This window comes from Delphinus delphis, chromosome 17 (genome assembly GCF_949987515.2).
Source record: "Delphinus delphis chromosome 17, mDelDel1.2, whole genome shotgun sequence".
NCBI lineage: Eukaryota > Metazoa > Chordata > Mammalia > Artiodactyla > Delphinidae > Delphinus > Delphinus delphis.
In genome coordinates this window covers 12,270,272-12,289,142 of record NC_082699.1, presented here as the reverse complement: position 1 = coordinate 12,289,142, position 18,871 = coordinate 12,270,272, and the positions used below count along the sequence as shown (strand labels likewise).

The following is an 18,871-nucleotide window of genomic DNA, read 5'->3' as shown; positions in this document are numbered from 1 at the left end:
CTGTTTTCATATCTTTCTGTACAGAGATTGGCATGGGGTGGTGGTAGAAGTAGGAGTTAAGAATGTTGAAGACTTGCTTTAGGCTCTAACTTGGAGAGTGCTTCATATGGACCAGCCCCTTTCTCTGAAGGATAGGAACACAATTACTTTGTCTTCTGCAGGAAGCAGAGCACTCCTTTAATAGCAGATTTTAAAAAATACTTGGTGGGGCTTCCCTGGTGGCCCAGTGGTTGAGAGTCCGCCTGCCGATGCAGGGGACGCAGGTTCGTGCCCTGGTCCGGGAAGATCCCCCATGCCGTGGAGCGGCTGGGCCCGTGAGCCATGGCCGCTGGGCCTGCGCGTCCGGAGCCTGTGCTCCGCAACAGGAGAGGCCCGCATACCGCAAAAAAAAAAAAAAAGAAAAAAAAATACTTGGTGGATATTGTAGATAATAGATAGACTGACTGGGGGATAAATCTAGCCCAGATAATTCTTATATTTCATTCAGGAGAAAATAGGTGTTTGCTGAGTTATGACTTTTAATCAGTAGGTCCTAAGATTAAAGATGTAGTTATTAAGGAACTATTAATATGTATAAATATTCAAAGTTAACAGAGATACTGAGTTTTTCATGTTGATTTTCAGTTTTTGTGCTTTGTCTCAGATTTTTAAAAATTTCCAGAGCATTGTATGTATGATATTAATGTACTAATTACTTTTTAGATCCCAGGCTATCAGTATGTGTCACCTGGAGGCAATTGTGTAGAACATGTTCAGCCTTCTTCTGCCTTTATTCAGGTAACTTTTTATTTATAAAAAGCAAAAAACCAAAACAAACCCAAAGGAAACACTTTCAAACATTTTCAGATCTAATAGTGCCTGTTTCCTCATCTTTAAAATTAGGGCAAAAATAGTACTATCTGGTCTATTTACTTTGAGTATTATAACATTAAAGGAGAAAGTTTGTGTGTTTGAGAAATATAAACTGTACAAATGAAAAGTAGTTCACAACAAGAGTAAGGTGGTTCTTTCATTCTTCCAACTTAGAGCATTCAGATTATGAATGGACATATTTTTGATAAATTGGATAGAATATATTAAGATTCAATAAATTAAAACAGACTCCACACATAAGTTTTTCAGTTGATACAGATGATACAATGTAAGGTTTTTCATGCATTTAAATTTCCCACATTCTTTCTGTTAAATTGAAAATATTTACCAGCACCTCTTTAGATACCAGAAGGATTGTGATACTGAGTATTTGGGATTTAGTATTATTAAGCTTTATTAGAGAAAACAGATTTTATGTTGCATAGAAGAAAATAAAAATTAGAACATTAATAATAATAATAAAGCAATTTTGTAAGTAGCCTGTTTTTTTTCTTTTATTTAACTTATTTTAGCAACCCTTTGTTGATGAAGACCCTGATAAGGAAAAAAAAATAAAGGAACTTGAGTTGCTTCTTATGTCAGCTGAGAATGAAGTTAGAAGAAAGCGAGTTCCATCAGTAAGAAATAAGCTTAAGTGTTTAGATTTTATTGTTAGAATCTTTTATATGCTTTATATGCTCTTATAGTTTTAATCAGGACTGACTTTCACATGCCAGCAAGTGGAAAAAGCATATTCAGTGTGACTTCAGATTTTAATATGGACTAAAAAGTTTTTCTAATTTGCAACTTTGAAGTTGCCTGTTTTTGATATGCATCTCTTTGAACATATTTTACAGTGTTCTGTATTAAGATGCTTCTTGAGTCATAAATATCAAACAGACTTAAGGTATAACCTTCAATATGTATATCTGTGAAAATGTCGTGTGGTTCAGATTAGGCTTTGGTTTTACTTTGGACATTCCATGTGATAATGGCCTTAATAGAAAAAAAAAAAGCTTAAAAAACAAGGAATTTAATAGATGTGTACAGATTTATGTGCTTCAGAATTATTTTTATTCTCTCTTTGAAAATGTTTTCCTGTTTACTATATTTAGAACACAAATTCAGTAAATTGGAAAAAGTTATAATGTTAAAAATATGGGAAAAGGAAACATTTAGATTTTATGCTCTCTAAAGAAATTTTTCTACAGATGTTGGGTTTTGGTTATCAGGTATGAAAAGTATTGTCTGAGATTTGGTTGATAAGAACAACTAGGAGTATTAAATCAGGATAAATGGTAATGATTCTAGCTAAGTTAAACAGGCTATGCTAGATGGATTAAAAGGAAAAAAAAGTTTATATTTAAATGACAATTTAAAAAATTTAATACCCTGGGCCTTCTTACATTTAGGAAAGTGTTTTTCTTGGTTTGGGGCTGAATGAGGGGACAATATATTTAGAGTGACTAATACAAAATTACTAAATAGAATAACCTGAGGACTTGAAATAGTATTATGAGGCAACTGGCGATGTCTTTATACCATTTCAGAGAGTATTAATAAAAATGACATTTGTTAATTGTAGTAGATGAGATATATACCATGAGAAAAGTAATTTTTGTTTTGAAACTGCAAAAACCGTGGGCAAATAGGGAGACCTGAAGTGTACTTATTTTAAAGTTAATTTCAGTTTTATTAAGAAGCTGCAAATAAATAATCATGGTTACAGAGTTCACATTTGTAGGTTATCATGTTTAAGCACATTTAAAATTTTTTGATAATAGTCTATAATTTTTACTATAACAGGAAAATATAATTAGCTAAAAGAATTGCAATTTGCATTAAAAAAGAAAGTTATTAATTTTTTTTCATAGTTTCTGTCTAAAATCCACTCTCATAAAGATCTGGTTGAATAGGGAGATTGGAGGTTCTAGAGGGAAATTGCTGCACCCAGTATAATAGACTCCATGTGCATATAAAGTATTTATTCTACACAATTATGTGATGATAATGATTGCCACTTTACTGAGCATTCATTATGTTCCACTGTTGTAGATGTGTTATATGTATTCCTGGTGATCCTTATATTAACCCTGCAAATTAGGTGGTTGGTTGCTAGGGATTCAGAATCTGGCCAGTGGGCCTAGTAAACCTCCCTCTTTGAACTTTTTTCCTGCCCACAAACTTAGTTGAAATGTATATGTTTGGAAGTTATCTCCAGAAAGTGATTGTAAACTCGGAAGGTGGCTGTGCTAGTGAAATAAGATTGCTTTAATTTCTTTTATTTATAGGAATCTTTAAAACAGGTGGAACCTGTTTTGCAACAATGTTGAAAATTTGTTTTTTCACCTTACTTAACTCGAAACTTAACATTTTGCTATTGTGAATATCTAGCATATTCTAGTGATTTTTTATTTAATAGTCATAGGTACTGTTTATGGAGTGCTTCCTATGGACTGAGCAGTGTGCTCTCTAAAATATGGTAACTGTTAGACACGTTTAATTCGAAATTTAAAAATTCAGCTCCTCAGTTGCACTGGCCACATTGTTGTTGCTCATGTGGCTGGCGCCCATATTGAGCAGTTTCAGGTGCAGAACATTTTCATCACCTCTCAGATTCTGTTGGACAGTGCTATACACTTTACATCCTGTTTCTTTCTGTTTTTTCCCTAGTTTTTTTGAAATATAATTAACATATAGCACCATATAAGTTTAAAGTGTGCAGCATAATGATTTTACTTACATATTGTGAAATGATTACCACAATAAGTTTAGTGAACATCCATTGTCTCATATAGGTACCAAAAAAAAAAGAAAAAGGGAAAAAATGTTTTTTTCCTTGTAATGAGATCTCTTGGGATCTACTATTGTTAACAGTTCTCAAATTACATAGTGTTTCTTGACCATGGCTCTTCAAGGTCTCTCTTCTTGTTTTTCATTATGAGACACTAGGAAACTAGGCTCAAAAGATAAGTAAATTGGCCAGTGTACATCTCTAGAGAGATAAAGAAAAATGACACAGTCCCTGAATTCAAAGGATAGTGGGGACACAGATAAGAAACAGCATCCAGTGTGATATAATAAGTAACACAGTTTTATGGGAGTTCATAGAAGATTGAGATTTAGGTAGTCAGAGGGTTCCTGGAAGAAATCCTATTTGAGCTCAGTCTTGAAAGACAGGCAGTGATTATATATTAGCAAAAAGATGAACTAGGACATTATTATAAACAGAAACAGGTAGAAGTGTATAATCAGATGGGATACTTTCCAATATTTGAACTGTATCTTAAATGAGGAATAGGAATTTTCCCTGGTCAGTAGGTTGAGCGTTCCAGATGAAGGGAACAGCAGTGTGTGCAAAGGCTGCTCCCTTTATCCAGGGTGAAAGACCAAAACTTATCAGGGAATTGCAAGTACTGTACTATAGTTGGGTATTCACTATTCCCTGGGAGCGGGGGCTTGAGTTGGGAGATGAAGTTAGAAAGGTAGAGAAAAGACAGATTCTAGGAGTTTGGACCTTATGTTGTAGTATATATGGTACATTACTAGTTTTATCTCACCATGACTTTATAGATTTAAGAAAAATTTAGTTAGAAAAAAATGTAGTCAAGATGAGGTTTAATTTAAAAAGTTTTTATATCAGTTTTGAGGAAAGATGGTATATTTGCTACTATATTTTTAGCTGAAATGTTGTGAAGTATGTTGGTTGGTCTAGAAAAAATTTTTACTTAAAATCCAAATTTTTGCTTAGATTGGGAATGACAAATAATGTTCAAATTTCTTTTGTACTTTTAGCAACCTGGAAGCTTTTCTAGCTGGTCTGGTAGTTTCCTCATGGATGATAGCATGTCTAATACTCTAAGCCTCGAGGAGCACACTAGTGAGTTTTACGGTCTGGATGAAAATCAGGCTGTGTCTGCTCAGCAGAACTCACCCACAAAGTTCCTGGCCGTGGAGGCAAACGCTGTGCTGTCCTCTCTACAGACCATCCCAGAATTTGCAGAGACTCTAGAACTTATTGAATCTGTAAGTTTGAAATTGTGAGATTATTAAAAGCTCAGTTTTAGTTATGTGGTTACATGTTCAGAAACTCAGTTTAATGGACACTGACCAGTTTTATGTTACACATTACCTTGTCATGCTTAATTTTGTTCTGATATTTTGCAGTGGTTTCTGGCAAAAAAAAAAAAATATATATATATATATATTTATGTATTTATTATACAAGTTGTATATTAGAGATAGTTAGAAAGTAGAGAACACTGTAGGAAGAAAATTAAAACCCCCATAAACCCAGAGTTAATAATTTGAGGTATTTCCTTGCAGGCTGTGTTATAGACATATAAAACACACATATATGTATACATTTTTAAACCCAAACATACACTAATGTATTATGTTTGTGAATTTTTTTCCCACATTATATCATGAGTGTGTCCCCGTTTTCTTAACTCATTTTTTTGTAAACATCCTTGCTTTTTTTTTTTTTTTTAATTTTATTTATTTATTTTTGGCTGTGTTGGGTCTTCGTTTCTGTGCGAGGACTTTCTCTAGTTGCGGCGAGTGGGGGCCACTCTTCATCGCGGTGCGCGGGCCTTTCCCTATCGTGGCCTCTCTTTGTTGCGGAGCACAAGCTCCAGACGCGCAGGCTCAGTAGTTGTGACTCACAGGCCTAGTTGCCCCGCGGCATGTGGGATCCTCTCAGACCAGGGCTCGAACCCGTGTCCCCTGCAATGGCAGGCAGATTCTCAACCGCTGCGCCACCAGGGAAGCCCTCTTAACTCATTTTTAAACTTGAGTTTTAATGGCTTCATGGTATTCTGTCATATGAATGTAGCAAAATTTATTTATCCAACATACTATTATTTATTTATTTACTCCATTTATGTGGTGTCCAGTTTTTCAGTATTACAAATTAAAGAACATACATAAAGCTTTGTGCAAAATCATGATTATGTCCTTAGGTTAAATTGAATTTTTGGATCGCGGTGTATGACCACTTTGAAGATATTCCATACATATTACCAAATGATTATGTAGATGTGGAATAGAGTGTAAAGTTTTCTGATGTGGAATAGAATGTGAAGTTTTATGACGAACTGTACTCTCTTATAAAAATAACTTAAAATAATTTGTTATTTTCATTTAAAGTACTTTGACAGTAAGCTTCAGCTACTTAGAATTAGGTGAAATATTACTTTGGAATGTTCCAACTGGAGTTGTCGTAAAAGCATAATCTGTTCCTCTCGTATGGGCTTGCTTAAAAAAAAGATGAACCAAGGAAAGCCTATTTCTACTGATAAAATGAGTAGTTAATTAACTCTGGAAATCATCATCCTATGTTCAAGACTAGATTTAACCAGGTTATAATATTAATAACTTTAGTTAAGAATTTAATTTATTGCAGGATCCTGTAGCATGGAGTGATGTTACTAGCTTTGATCTTTCTGATGCTGCTGCTTCTCCTGTCAAGTCCACACCAGTAAAACTAATGCGAATTCAGCACAACGAAGGAGCCATGGAATGTCAATTTAACGTCAGTCTTGTACTTGAAGGGAAAAAAAACAGTTGTAACAGTGCAGACAGTGAGGCTGTTCCTTTAACATCCCCAAGTGTGGCTAAGTTTAGCACTCCACCAACCATCCTCAGAAAGAAGAGAAGAATGCGAGTGGGTCAGTCCCCAGGCAGCAACCCTGGTGATGGCTCATTCAATGATGGTGGTAATACGGCACTAAAACACACACCGGTGAAAACACTACCATTTTCTCCTTCACAGGTAGTAGTGTCATTTTTATTTATGTTTCCAAATGCTGATGAGTTGGATTAAATTAGATCTTTAACATCCATACTAACGGTTCCTTGCTTTGATAACACATAAAAATGGATAATGTATTTAAATGTATACAGGAGAGTGCTGAGCTATGGTAAATCAGAAAAGTATCTCACAAAGTGTAGTAGTTGCATTTTATCTTACAATTTTTAGAGCGGAAAGGGATGTTTTAGATATGTAGTTCTACATCTTTATAGAACTCATCAGGAAATAGGCCCAGAAAGATAAAATGATTTGCCCAAAGTTATCTAATGGCAGAGCTGAGACTGGGAGCCAGTTTCCTGACTGACTGTTCAAGAGATATCAGGTATATATTCATAGACAACTGCTCCCTATAAGAATTTCATGTGTCAGTAGGTTGTTTAGGGATGTCAGGAACTATCTGCTTTCTCCTGTAGTTATATCCCTGGGGAGCAGATATTTATATCAAGGCAAACTGTACCTTTTATTTTATAATACTATCTTTCTTAATGAACACCATGTTCCAGGCTGTGTACTAAACATTTTTCTTATAGTATCTTAGTTAATGCTCTTTAAGAAAACCTTAGAGGTAGGTAAATGAAATTCAGAAGTTAGGCAATTTGTCCAAGGTCAGTTATTAAGAAAGAGATGAAGCTGGTGTTTGCTTAAAGTGTCTTGACAGAGGTTAAAAAGTCCAATAGGAGAAGAAGGAAGTTTAATGGCCAAATAAACTTGGAGGATGTTGGGATATTATTGGAGGTATGTTTTTGATGCTGGGAAGATGAGGATCTGGTAGTAAGTATACAGCCACTGTTTTCTCTGAAAATGGCACCCCCTCTGCTTCAGGGGATGCTATTTACATAGGCTACAATGCAGGTAGTGTGTCCACCCCCCACCCCAAGAGTTACAGAGTATCCTGAGGAAGGTGAACCAGGCTTGAGCAGACTAGCAATTTTCTATTTTTGGAGTTTTGTGTACCTGCAATTTTCATTGAACAGTAAATTGTAAGGTGGAAAATGGCTGAGAAGGTGAGGCATGATTATAAAGATTGTATATCCCATGGCAAAGAACTTGGATTTTATCCTATGATTTATGGGCATCAGAAGTGATAGAGCTATTATAGAATTCATTCCAGTTATAAGCAACCTTAAAGCGATTTCCATTTTTTTAATTTATTTTTTATTATTATTATTATTTTTTGGCTGCATCAGGTCTTAGTTGCAGCATGTGGGATCTTCACTGAGACATGCGGGATCTTCTTTCCTTGCAGAGTGCGGGCTTCTCTCTAGTTGTGGCGTGCAGGTTTTCTCTCTCTAGTTGTGATGCGCAGGCTCCAGAGCGCTTGGGCTCTGTAGTTTGCGGCATGCGGGCTCTCTAGCTGAGGCACGTGAGCTCAGTAGTTTTGGTGCCCGCGGCATGTGGGAACCTAGTTCCCTGACCAGGGATCGAACCCGTGTCCCCTGCATTGGAAGGCAGATTCTTTACCACTGGACCACCAGGAAAGTCCCTGGCAATTTCCACTTTTTCTTGCCATTGCTTCTACTCTGTTGGCTACAGAAATAAAGTAGTATTTCACAATTGTATGTAAGTTAAGATCCAATGAGTAAATTGTGTCATTTGGAAAACAGGCTCTATGATACTGATTTTGGCTGCTCAGAGGTTCTGAGCTGTGTTCTAAATAGGCAAATTTGCCAGACAGCTGTACTTCTTCTTAGCAAAGCACTGTTATTATATTCTGAGTTCTAAATATTCTTATAGAAAGGAACACTTAAGATCATTTATTAATAAAATCATAAAACATTTTTTTCAGTTACACTGTTGTACAAAGCTTACATTTAACACAGCAGCTATTTATGGTTTCTATAGATTCCTATTTGATAAGATGCACTGTTTGGAAATTTTTTTATTGTGTTTTGTTACTTTTGAATATTTGTTAAGCGGCTATTTTTTGAATACCTGTTACATCTTAAGCACTGTTCTGCGGAGGCAGTGATGAACAAAACAAAAATGCCTGCCCTCTTGGAGCTTAATTTTTATGGAGTAGAATGTAAATGTATTATTGATAATCCTTTCCTAAAAGGAATGGAGAAATAATTTGAAAATCTTATCAGTTTGATATTTGTGTAGGATTTTGACATTTTAGAAATTGTCTTTGAACTCTCTTCCTTTTTTAGTTTTTCAACACGTGTCCTGGAAATGAACAAATTAATATAGAAAATCCTTCATTCACATCAACCCCTATTTGTGGGCAGAAAGTTCTCATTACAACTCCTCTTCATAAGGAAACAACCCCCAAAGATCAAAAGGAAAATGTAGGGTAAGTACATATTAAATAATTATGTTAGAGAAAATGGGAAGCACAATTTCAAGAGCAGATTAGCTTTTTGTCCATTTATACATATATCATCATCCCTGTCCATATGGGATTTAGAATTTAAAAAAAATCATCACCTTATGTTTTATCCCTAGGAGACTGAAAACCAGCTAAATGTAGTATAAAACTTTGATCTTGAGCAAACAACATTTTTAGTACTTATTTCTGCATTAGTCTTTTTTCTATTTTAAGATGATTGATTGGAATAAGAATAGTTTAGGCAGGCACGCTTTAAAAGTCTTGGAATGTTTAAATAAAGCATGTGTATATACAAGAAAATATAGTGTGTGCTTTTATTGTGGCTTTGTCTTCCTTAACTCATATGAAATCAAATTTTGACTGTAATACAAATATCTAAATGATTGGATAGGTTTAGAACACCTACTATTAGAAGATCTATATTGGGTACCACACCAAGAACTCCCACTCCTTTTAAGAATGCGCTTGCTGCTCAGGAGAAAAAATATGGCCCTCTTAAAACTGTGGTATGTATACTCCTTTTATTTTTAAGAATTTTCCTAATTTTAATAAGACACAAATTTTGATTTTTATCCTTGATTTTTAACATTTTAAAAAAGATGTTCAATGAACTGGATTAAAAAAAATGTTATCTCGATTTATAAGTTTGAATTTGTGTTAATCTTTTTCCTTGTAAGTAAACCTTTGCTTGGCTTCTTTTGAATTCAGACTTTCTTTGTATCGTCTAGAGAAGGCAAGTGAAGTTTCAGTAGAACTCATTGCTTAATACTAAAACCCACCTTTTAGTAGTTTCAGTAGCAGTTACCTACAGTAGAATAAAATAATTTTAATATTTTGATATACATAAGTACTTTCCTAATAATATTTATGAAACTGATTGATCATGATACCTCTTTAAGGCTCAGTTTCCTCTTCTATTCAGTGGATATCATAAAACACCCCAGCAGGTTATTTGTGAAGATAGAAATAAAGAGGCTGGTACTAAGTTTCAAGTAGTATGTGCTTAGTTGCTGCTATTATTATTTTAATAATAGTGGTAACAATAGTAGTACATGAACGGACGTGGGAATTGTTACCTGTGTTAGCACACAGATAATTTTGAAGTACCTTAGGTGAACCATGGGCACTCTGATTCTAGGCAGATAAAGATTTCTGACAAATTACGTACATTAGAAATAAAATATGATTTTTAAAATATTGGTCACTTCTAGGGTACTTTAGTTATCTTCTTAGTCACATTTTGAGTAAATCAATTAATAAATTCTAGTTTACTTGATTTAATCAATTTTCTACCAAAGAGCATGTCTCACACTCAAATCTCCTAGTCTTTTCCTTTTTTTTGAAATACTGTTTTAGAGGGTACATAGTAGGATTGATCAAGTATTTTTGTCACTTAGTTCCATATGCTGCTATGAACAATTATATTCTCTTTAGAGTTCTGTAAACTTTTTAGTTTTTATGAATATATACATAATAAAAGTGGGATCACACTGTGTACTCTTTTGTAACCTTTTAAAATTTAACAAATTGTATATATTTATCCCATAATTTTTAATGTTTTTATATTAGTCCATTGTATGGAATTACCTAATTGATTTAATGTTTCAGCATTTTGTTATTCGTTTAAAAAATTCATCATTAATTTGATAAATATTGATTGAGTGCCTATTATGTGCCAGGCGCTGAGCTAGGCTTTTGGGGATGTAATGTTAAACATGTCAGGTATGCTTCCTGCCTTCAGAAGGGTGTGTAGCCTAATTGGGAATTCGACAAATAAGCAATAATTTGAAGACAGTTGAAAAATTCTGACAGTGCCTCAGGGTCATTTGGTCAACATATACATTGAGTAAAAATTATCATTTTAATAATAGTGCATAAGAAATTAGGTTTCAGATATCTAAGTCCCTGTCAGTTTGTTCATGTTTCGGAAGAATTTATCCATTGCCAAAACAGGTCATTTTCATCAGCAATTTAAGATAAAAAGAAAGTATTGATTTTGTAATTAAAATTTCTAAATTATCTGTAGGCTCATTTGTAGCGAGCTGACTTTTCATTCCTTCCGCTCCTCCTCCTCCAGTTGTTTACTGAGCACCTACTATGTGCTAACCACTGAGCTTTCTTGTGTATCTTACAGTGGGTCAAAGGCACTTCTTAGAGGTTGGCTTTCTAGGACACTTGTATTCTTTCTTTTTTTATTTTTAAACTGAAGTATAGTTGATTTACAATGTTATGTTAATTTCTGCTATATAGCTAAGTGATTCAGTTACACACACACACACACACACACACACACACACACACACACACACACACACACACATATATATACTTTCTTTTTCATATTTTTTTCCATTATGGTTTATCACAGGATATTGAATACAGTTCCCTATGCTATACCGTAGGACCTTGTTATTTATCCATTCTATATATGATAGTTTGCATCTCCTAGCCCCAAACTCCTAATCCTTCCCTCCCCCACCCCTCTTCCCCCTTGGCAACCACAAATCTGTTTTCTATGTCTGTGAGTCTGCTTCTGATTCATAGATAAGTTCATTTGTGTCTATTTTAGATTCCACATGTAAGTGATATCATGTGGTATTTGTCTTTGTCTGACTTACTTTACTTAGTATGATAATCTCTAAGTCCATCCATGTTGCTGCAAATGGTATTATTTCCTTCCTTTTTATGGCTTGAGTATTATTCCCTTGTACATGTGCACCACATCTTAGGACACTTGTATTCTTACAGGGGAAAAATAGATTCCAGGTTTCTTTTTAAGAGCACCTTATCTATATTCTTTGTGAAATGTAATGCTTAAAACAAGACCTCTTGGAGCAACACACAGAAATACTGACATAATTCCTGCATGTCTCAGGCTGTAGATGAGAGCACTTTAAAAAAATTCTGTTTCCATTTTTAAAGTCTTTGTAAGTGCTGTGAAATCTCATTTATATATGAATGCTACTCTCCCTAACTTTGTTGACTGGGAACATAAGCTGCTGGTCATTACATGCTGCCAGTTTGTTCTTTTGTTTAGTGGTGCTTTGATTACCTTTTTTTTTTTTTAAACAGTTAGATGAATTATCTTTTGAGACTATTTCATCATTCAGCCCATATTCACGTTTTTTTGGTATCCTGCCTTCCCACACTCCAGTACACACATAGACACACACAGACACACATGCACATGCACACACTTCTTGAACACTGTGTCTCAGCTCTAAGCTTAAGGCTAGGTGTGCAGAGATGTATACACAGATGAAAAAGATGTGATCACTGCTCTCAAATAGCTCACATATTTAGTAGTAAGAGAAACATGTAAACTAGTAATTAGACACTATGCAATAAGTACAATAAAAATAGAAGAAGGAGAGCTACTGTAGTCCCAATTCGTTCTATGTTTCCTATTTTTATATAAAAATACTTGGGGAAATAATCGCTTTTCTGTTTAATTTTGAGGATCCTGATTGAAGCAGGAGCTGTAATAGGTTCCCCAAAAGGAAGACTTTTGTTTAGTGCCCTAGCGTGAAGAAAGTGGCACACTTCATTCAGTGCTTGCAATGTGCAGTATTATTTTTGCCAATAATATTTTGCAGTATTATTTTTGCCATAGCTATTTGAGAGCAGTGATCACATCTTTTTCATCTGTGTATGTATCTATAGGGACTGGGAGAAAGTTATGCCAATAATGAAAAAGTATAAAAGATGGGTTTCTATATATGGGGAGAAAAAGGAATTGCTATAAAAGGCTTTTTAAAAACCCTTTTAAAAATAATTTAGTCACAGCCACTTGCCTTCTTGGAAGAAGATATTCGGGAAGTTTTAAAAGAAGAAACTGGAACAGACATATTCCTCAAAGAGGAAGATGAACCAGCTTACAAAAGCTGCAAACAAGAGGTGATCTTTTAGTATTGTTGTTAATAAAAGTCTTACCATGTTCAAGTGACTTGACCATAATGTTCCTGTTGTAAATTATCCATTCTAGCATACTGCTTCTGTAAAGAAGGTCAGAAAATCACTAGTCTTAGATAATTGGGAAAAAGAAGAACCAGCCACTCAACTAGTAACTGAAGATCTTTCAGGCATGCAGGTTTGTAAAAAATTTTTCTTATATTAAGATGGTTGCTTTATGTCCTAGTGGTTCTTGTGTTTTACTCATTGTGTGGCTAATTCATTAGAGCTTCTTAGACGGTTTCCTTTAGTAGTATTCTGCCTAATTCAGAGAGAAACAATTAACTGTAGAGAATATCTTATTTACTTCCTTGCTTTTTATATTTGTTTGGTCTTGAGGGGAGTTAGCTCCCTTATGTATGATGTCAAAAAATGGTAGTTCTCAAAGCTTTAAATTTCAATATCTTTGGTTCATTTCTTAAATATTTAATTTTACTGCATTACTAGAAATTTCATCGGAACCAGAAGCTTTCTTGGAGGGAAATGAACAGGGCTTCCACTACCACTTACTCAGTAGTCCCTCTATTTGTCTCCACTTTTGAATTAGTTATTTTATTTTCCTCTTTCTTTTTTCTCTTAGTCAGAAAATATATTTACAACATCTTTATTAATGATACCATTATTGGAAATACATGACAATAGGTGCAACTTGACTCCTGAAAAACAAGATATAAATTCAACCAACAAAACATATACACTTAATAAAAAGAAACCAAACCCTAACACTTCCAAAGTTGTCACATTGGAAAAGAATCTTCAGGTATGAATTTATAAATTTCTTTCAGTGATTTTTGTTGTTGTTCATTCAATTATTACTTTGGACCTACTGATCAGAAATTATACCTTTTCTTTTAAATTCAAAATTGACTATAATAGTAACTAGACATTCACCATTGTTTTGTCACTCAAACTAGATTTGGGTTTTTGAGAGACTCGCTCATCAGGGCACATATAAACTAAACAATTGGAATGGTAGCCAATGTTGTTTCCTGTTATTACAAGCTAACATAGTAAAGACAATTGGAATCACTCTTCTGGTGATTTCTTAAGCACTGTTTCATTTTTAAACTAAAAATATCTAAATCTACTTCTGGCACCTCTTCTGTAATAAATAATTGTAGCCCTAATTGCTACTTTTAAAGGGTAAGTGGTTGGAAGCAGTTTCAAACTTGATTTTGTTGGTATCGATATAATGGTTTCCAGTGAACTTTCTGGCTCAAAGTTGTAAAACAGAATCTTTTTTTCTGATGCTATGCAGCCATTACGTAACTGTAAATGAAGGCTGGAGAAATTTTTACTTTGTTATCTTAAGAATTCAACCAAGAGAATTTGAGAGGTCATTGAGAAGGAAGTTTTCTTCTTTACACTGCAGTGACTGCAGAGCTATCCTTCCTGACATTCAAGCATTCCTTGAAAACATCTTTGGCAATCAGATGTGGCCACCTCCTCTCTTTCTTGAGCCACTGCTCTTCATAGAGCCATGTAACACATTCTCTGAATCCCCATTTACCAGTGTTTAACACAGAACTTTTCAGGAAATTTTATTACATAGCAGGTCATACCTATAGAGTAGTAACCTTTACTCTATAATAAGGGAAGAAAACAAATGAAACAAACGTAAACTTGACTTTGTGTTATGATATATTTCCTAATTTGCAAGACATAAAGCATTCTTGGTTCATTTTTGACATTGCATTCTCTCTTTAAATCTTTTGCAAAACTTTGAAGCAGTAAAGACTGACATTTCTTTCCATGTTTAGACTGATTTGATTTGGGGGCAGTTGTGGGAACAGAAATTTTAAACTGCCTCCACAGTCCTATAGATAGCTAAAAAATTGACTTAAAAAACTTGATCATAAATATTTTAGTATGTATTTTTGAAACATCATTATTTAAAAAGAATCACAATGCTGTTATCAAAAACATTTTTTACAATAATTATTAAATATCCAATCAATTAATTGATTTTTTTAAAGTCTAATTGTGAAGTAGAATGGATAGTTATCTTAGTAATTTTCACATCACTATTAATATTGCCTTCCTAGTCTTGTGAATGGGAAACAGTGGTTTATGGGAAGACGGAAGACCAACTTATCATGACGGAACAAGCAAGAAGATATTTGAGCACTTATACAGCTACAGGCAGTACCTCAAGAGCTCTCATACTGTGATTGTTATTAAAACGGATGAAATGCCCCACTTCCTTATTAGATTCTATACCAAATTAGGCTGCAATGAATTTATTTGTTGATTAACTGTTTTTAAAGTTTTAATACAGCCCTAAAACGGTTTGCATCCTTTTTCATATTGGGCAAGCAGAAGGCTAGGCACTTAAGTAAGGGGTAGGCAATTTCACAGTTTATTTTTTAAGACGTAAGATTTTAAAAAATTGTTTTTAAAGAACAAGATGGGGAAATCATATTAGAATATTCCTGGGTATTCTAAAAGTAAATTCTCACATATTTTCTTCAAAAGATATATGTTGCTACTCTCCTGATGCTGCGGTTTTGTTATAGATAGGTTTTATGAGTATGTATGATTTCTGAAACTAGTCTCTGTATAGAAAGCACTCATGGTTTTATGAAGTACTTTTGCCTATCTGCTGATTTACTTAGGCTACCATTTACAAAGAAACACAGTGGAAAGGAATTTAAAAGAAAGAAAGTCGCACTACTAATTTTTGGTATTTTTCAAAAAACAGTAAAATTAACTACAGTGTTAAATGTATTTATTTGAGCATAGTACTAAAAACAAAAGGCATTGCAAAAAGGTTTTTTCCTTATTAGTAAAGAGTCAGTATTTTCTTCATAAATCTCAGAAGAGCTGAGAGTTTTGTTGAATGTATTGTACAGTGTGTAGGAGCAGGAAAACTTTGTAAATTGGAAAGAAGTCTGTTTTTATAATTTATTTTCATTTTTAAAGCTTAAATGTAGATATTTATACCTATACAGGGTGTCTAGAAGCCAATGTTGTTTCCTGTTATTACAAGCTAACATAGTAAAGAACAGTTTTGAGTTTTAAGTATGAAACAATAGTAAGTTATAGCTGCAAAGAATACAATATCTATACTGTATGTCACATCTACCTAAATATTGCACTATGTCCTTTAAATCATGTTGGTTATATAAAGTAGTTCTAAAAATGTACTAAATAATAATTTAATATTTTCTTTTTAAATTATATGGGGGGGTCATATAATTTAATCTGGTGATTTGTATATGTGTTTGAAATTTTTGCATTTTGTTTAAAAAATAATATGGTACTTGGTCCCTAAAAACAGTCTGCACTTAGACGTTTATTATATTTACTCAATGTTTCAGAAGTAGAGAACATTATCTTTTATTTATAAAAATATATGTCCTTTTATAAATGTTTTGTGTTTCTCTACAGGTTACAACAGTTGCTTCAGTTGCCTGTTTTAGGTGTTTGCACTTATTTTATTTCTTCTTGAAAGAATGTCTTTATTTGCTTTTGTGTAGAGATTTTATGTAATTTTTTTTGAGACATATAATGGTGTGCTGTCAACTTAAAACACTGACAGGTAAATAGAATTGTACACTGTAGTTTTAATTATTTGTAATTGACACACTCTCTCCCTCTCCACTCCTGAAGTATGCTGCTATAGAAGATAGCAGAATCGGCTTGCTGCTATGAGAGAAGGAAAGAGCAACCACCACTTGCACTGTGTGAAAAGATAAAAAGCAAATGATGGCAAGTTCTCAAGTTAACTTAATGGAATCAACCATTACCAGGCAAATTCTTGCAAATATTAAAATGCTATGCCTTAAAACAAAAACAGCTTAAGATTCTCTGATGTTTTTATGTTGATAGAAATGGAAATACTATTTTAATGCCTAGCTTTTGAACAGTAGACCTAAAAGGGTTTTAAGCTATTTAAATCTACTTGCTCATTTTTGCATATTATATGTAGTGAGAAGTGAAGAAAATGTGTGGTACTAAGATTATGCCTTGTTGATACAAACAGATGAACCAATTTGAATCTTCGTAGCATGTTTGTTAAGTATGTTGATTGCTTCCTAATTAGTGAACTTCTCACAGAAACTTCACTTTGTAAAACCAGTGATTGTAGCAAAATCATACTGGATCATTTCAATTTCAGTTATCTTGAATAACATATAATGGTTCCTTTTTCTTTTTTTTTTTTTTTTTATGTAGCCCTTAGCTGGTTTGGATGAACATAGTCTCCAATTACCAAAGTATAATATCTTGGAAGAGCTATATTTTTTTAAAGCATAATTTTTCTTGAGCATTAAATTATCCCACATGTAATGTATTGAAAATCAGCTTGGGCTTTTTGGACAGAGTACATATTTGGGTTGGTATTGGTTGAATCCTCTAGTTAACTGCTTTGTTGCTTTTTGCAAGAAGATTTCTTAATCTTAAACATGTCAGGCATCTTAAGTCACCTTTTATACTGTTATGTTCCTTTGAATTTCTTTCAGTATGTTATAAAAATGCCAGACATACATGTAGCAGCCATACTTGCATGGAAACTGACTACACATATATAATACCACATTTTGTTATAAGGTTTTCGCATTAATACAGCAATTACCCTGACTAAATTGAGTTTTTTGATGTATGGGAAAACTTCCCATTGTAAGAGAATCTTGCATACAATGTTGACTGTTAACATCCAAAATAAAACATCTGTGTACAAGCTGACATGGCATTGCTCATTTCACTTTGGTTTTGTATTTTATGGTATTGATCGAACCTTTAAGGACTTGACCCAACATTCTGTTCTTAAGACCATTTTTCTCCTTTAGAGCTCCCTTTGCAGGTGATTTTATCTGTTAACACAGCTTGACATCTTTACTCAAGAAATGGAAATACTTGAGCCTCATTTAGAGCCATATTTTCAACTGCCTTTTTTTTTTTTTTGCGGTACGTGGGCCTCTCACTGTTGTGGCCTCTCCCGTTGCAGACCACAGGCTCCGGACGCGCAGCCTCTACGGCCATGGCTTACGGGCCCAGCCGCTCCGTGGCATGTGGGATCTTCCCGGACCGGGGCACGAACCCGCGTCCCCTGCATCGGCAGGCGGACTCTCAACCACTGCGCCACCAGGGAAGCCCTCAACTGCCTTTAGATATGACTCTCCATATGACTCTTCTGTTGGTACCTTAAATGTAGTATGTTCTCTTTTTCCCAACTTGGACCTGCCCCTTCTTTGTTCTGTCTCTTAGTGGTGTTATTTTCCCTTTGATCATCCACTGTGAAATCTCGTGCTTCTCCCTCACCCTGCACATTGAAATCTGTTGTAAAATCTCAGCCCACATAAAGGCACAGCTCTAATTCCATTCCTTCATCTTTTATTTAGATGATTGCACTAATCACTCTGATCTCCATTCTACAGAAATATGAAGAAATTGTTCTGTGACATCAGGGTGTCACCTGGGCAAAGCCAACTGGTCACCCAGTCAGGTTTGTGCAGTATTATATCACCTCGGTGAATTTGTCACCATCTAGATTTTACTTTTAGCCTTAGAGATCTGATGGATTAATGCACCAAAAATGAGTTTACCTCTCACTAGAATGCCTTATATCAAGTGTGTGAGACTGACACATGAAACCAGAATGCTAATTTATTAATTTACAGTGTGAAATATAACTGCTGAGAGGAAATACAACTGCTTATATGTGAGTGTAAAGAAACTTATAAAAAACACACAGATTTGATCACATCTCTCCTATTCAAAGATCTTCCATAATTGTCTGTTGCCTAAATAACAAGACTTCTTCACTTCCTAATCTGGACCTGGCGACTTGGATCTTTCCGGAACATATATGTGCATGCTTCTATCTCCGTGCCTCTCCTCATGGCTGCTTGTCTTTGTCTCCCTACCTGTTAGAATCCTACTCAGCCTTCAAGGCACAGGTCTGTGAATCATTTCCTGATTAT

The 18,871-nt window shown here is 34.4% G+C and overlaps 1 protein-coding gene across 2 annotated transcripts in view; it reads left to right on the top strand.

The window, feature by feature from the left end:
• MYBL1 (MYB proto-oncogene like 1) overlaps positions 1–15,125 on the top strand; it is a 31,169-nt gene extending 16,044 nt beyond the window's left edge. Inside the window, exons 7-16 of one of the 2 annotated variants that reach the window (XM_060035162.1) lie at positions 703–777; positions 1,386–1,490; positions 4,648–4,878; positions 6,260–6,628; positions 8,818–8,960; positions 9,388–9,502; positions 12,777–12,893; positions 12,982–13,086; positions 13,528–13,707; positions 14,993–15,125. In XM_060035162.1, the coding sequence (XP_059891145.1) occupies positions 703–777; positions 1,386–1,490; positions 4,648–4,878; positions 6,260–6,628; positions 8,818–8,960; positions 9,388–9,502; positions 12,777–12,893; positions 12,982–13,086; positions 13,528–13,707; positions 14,993–15,118 (1,566 nt within the window). In that variant the 3' untranslated portion in view covers positions 15,119–15,125. The remainder of the gene's footprint in view (positions 1–702; positions 778–1,385; positions 1,491–4,647; positions 4,879–6,259; positions 6,629–8,817; positions 8,961–9,387; positions 9,503–12,776; positions 12,894–12,981; positions 13,087–13,527; positions 13,708–14,992) is intronic. The other variant, XM_060035163.1, reaches the window with a different exon arrangement.
• Positions 15,126–18,871: the final 3,746 nt, after the last annotated feature.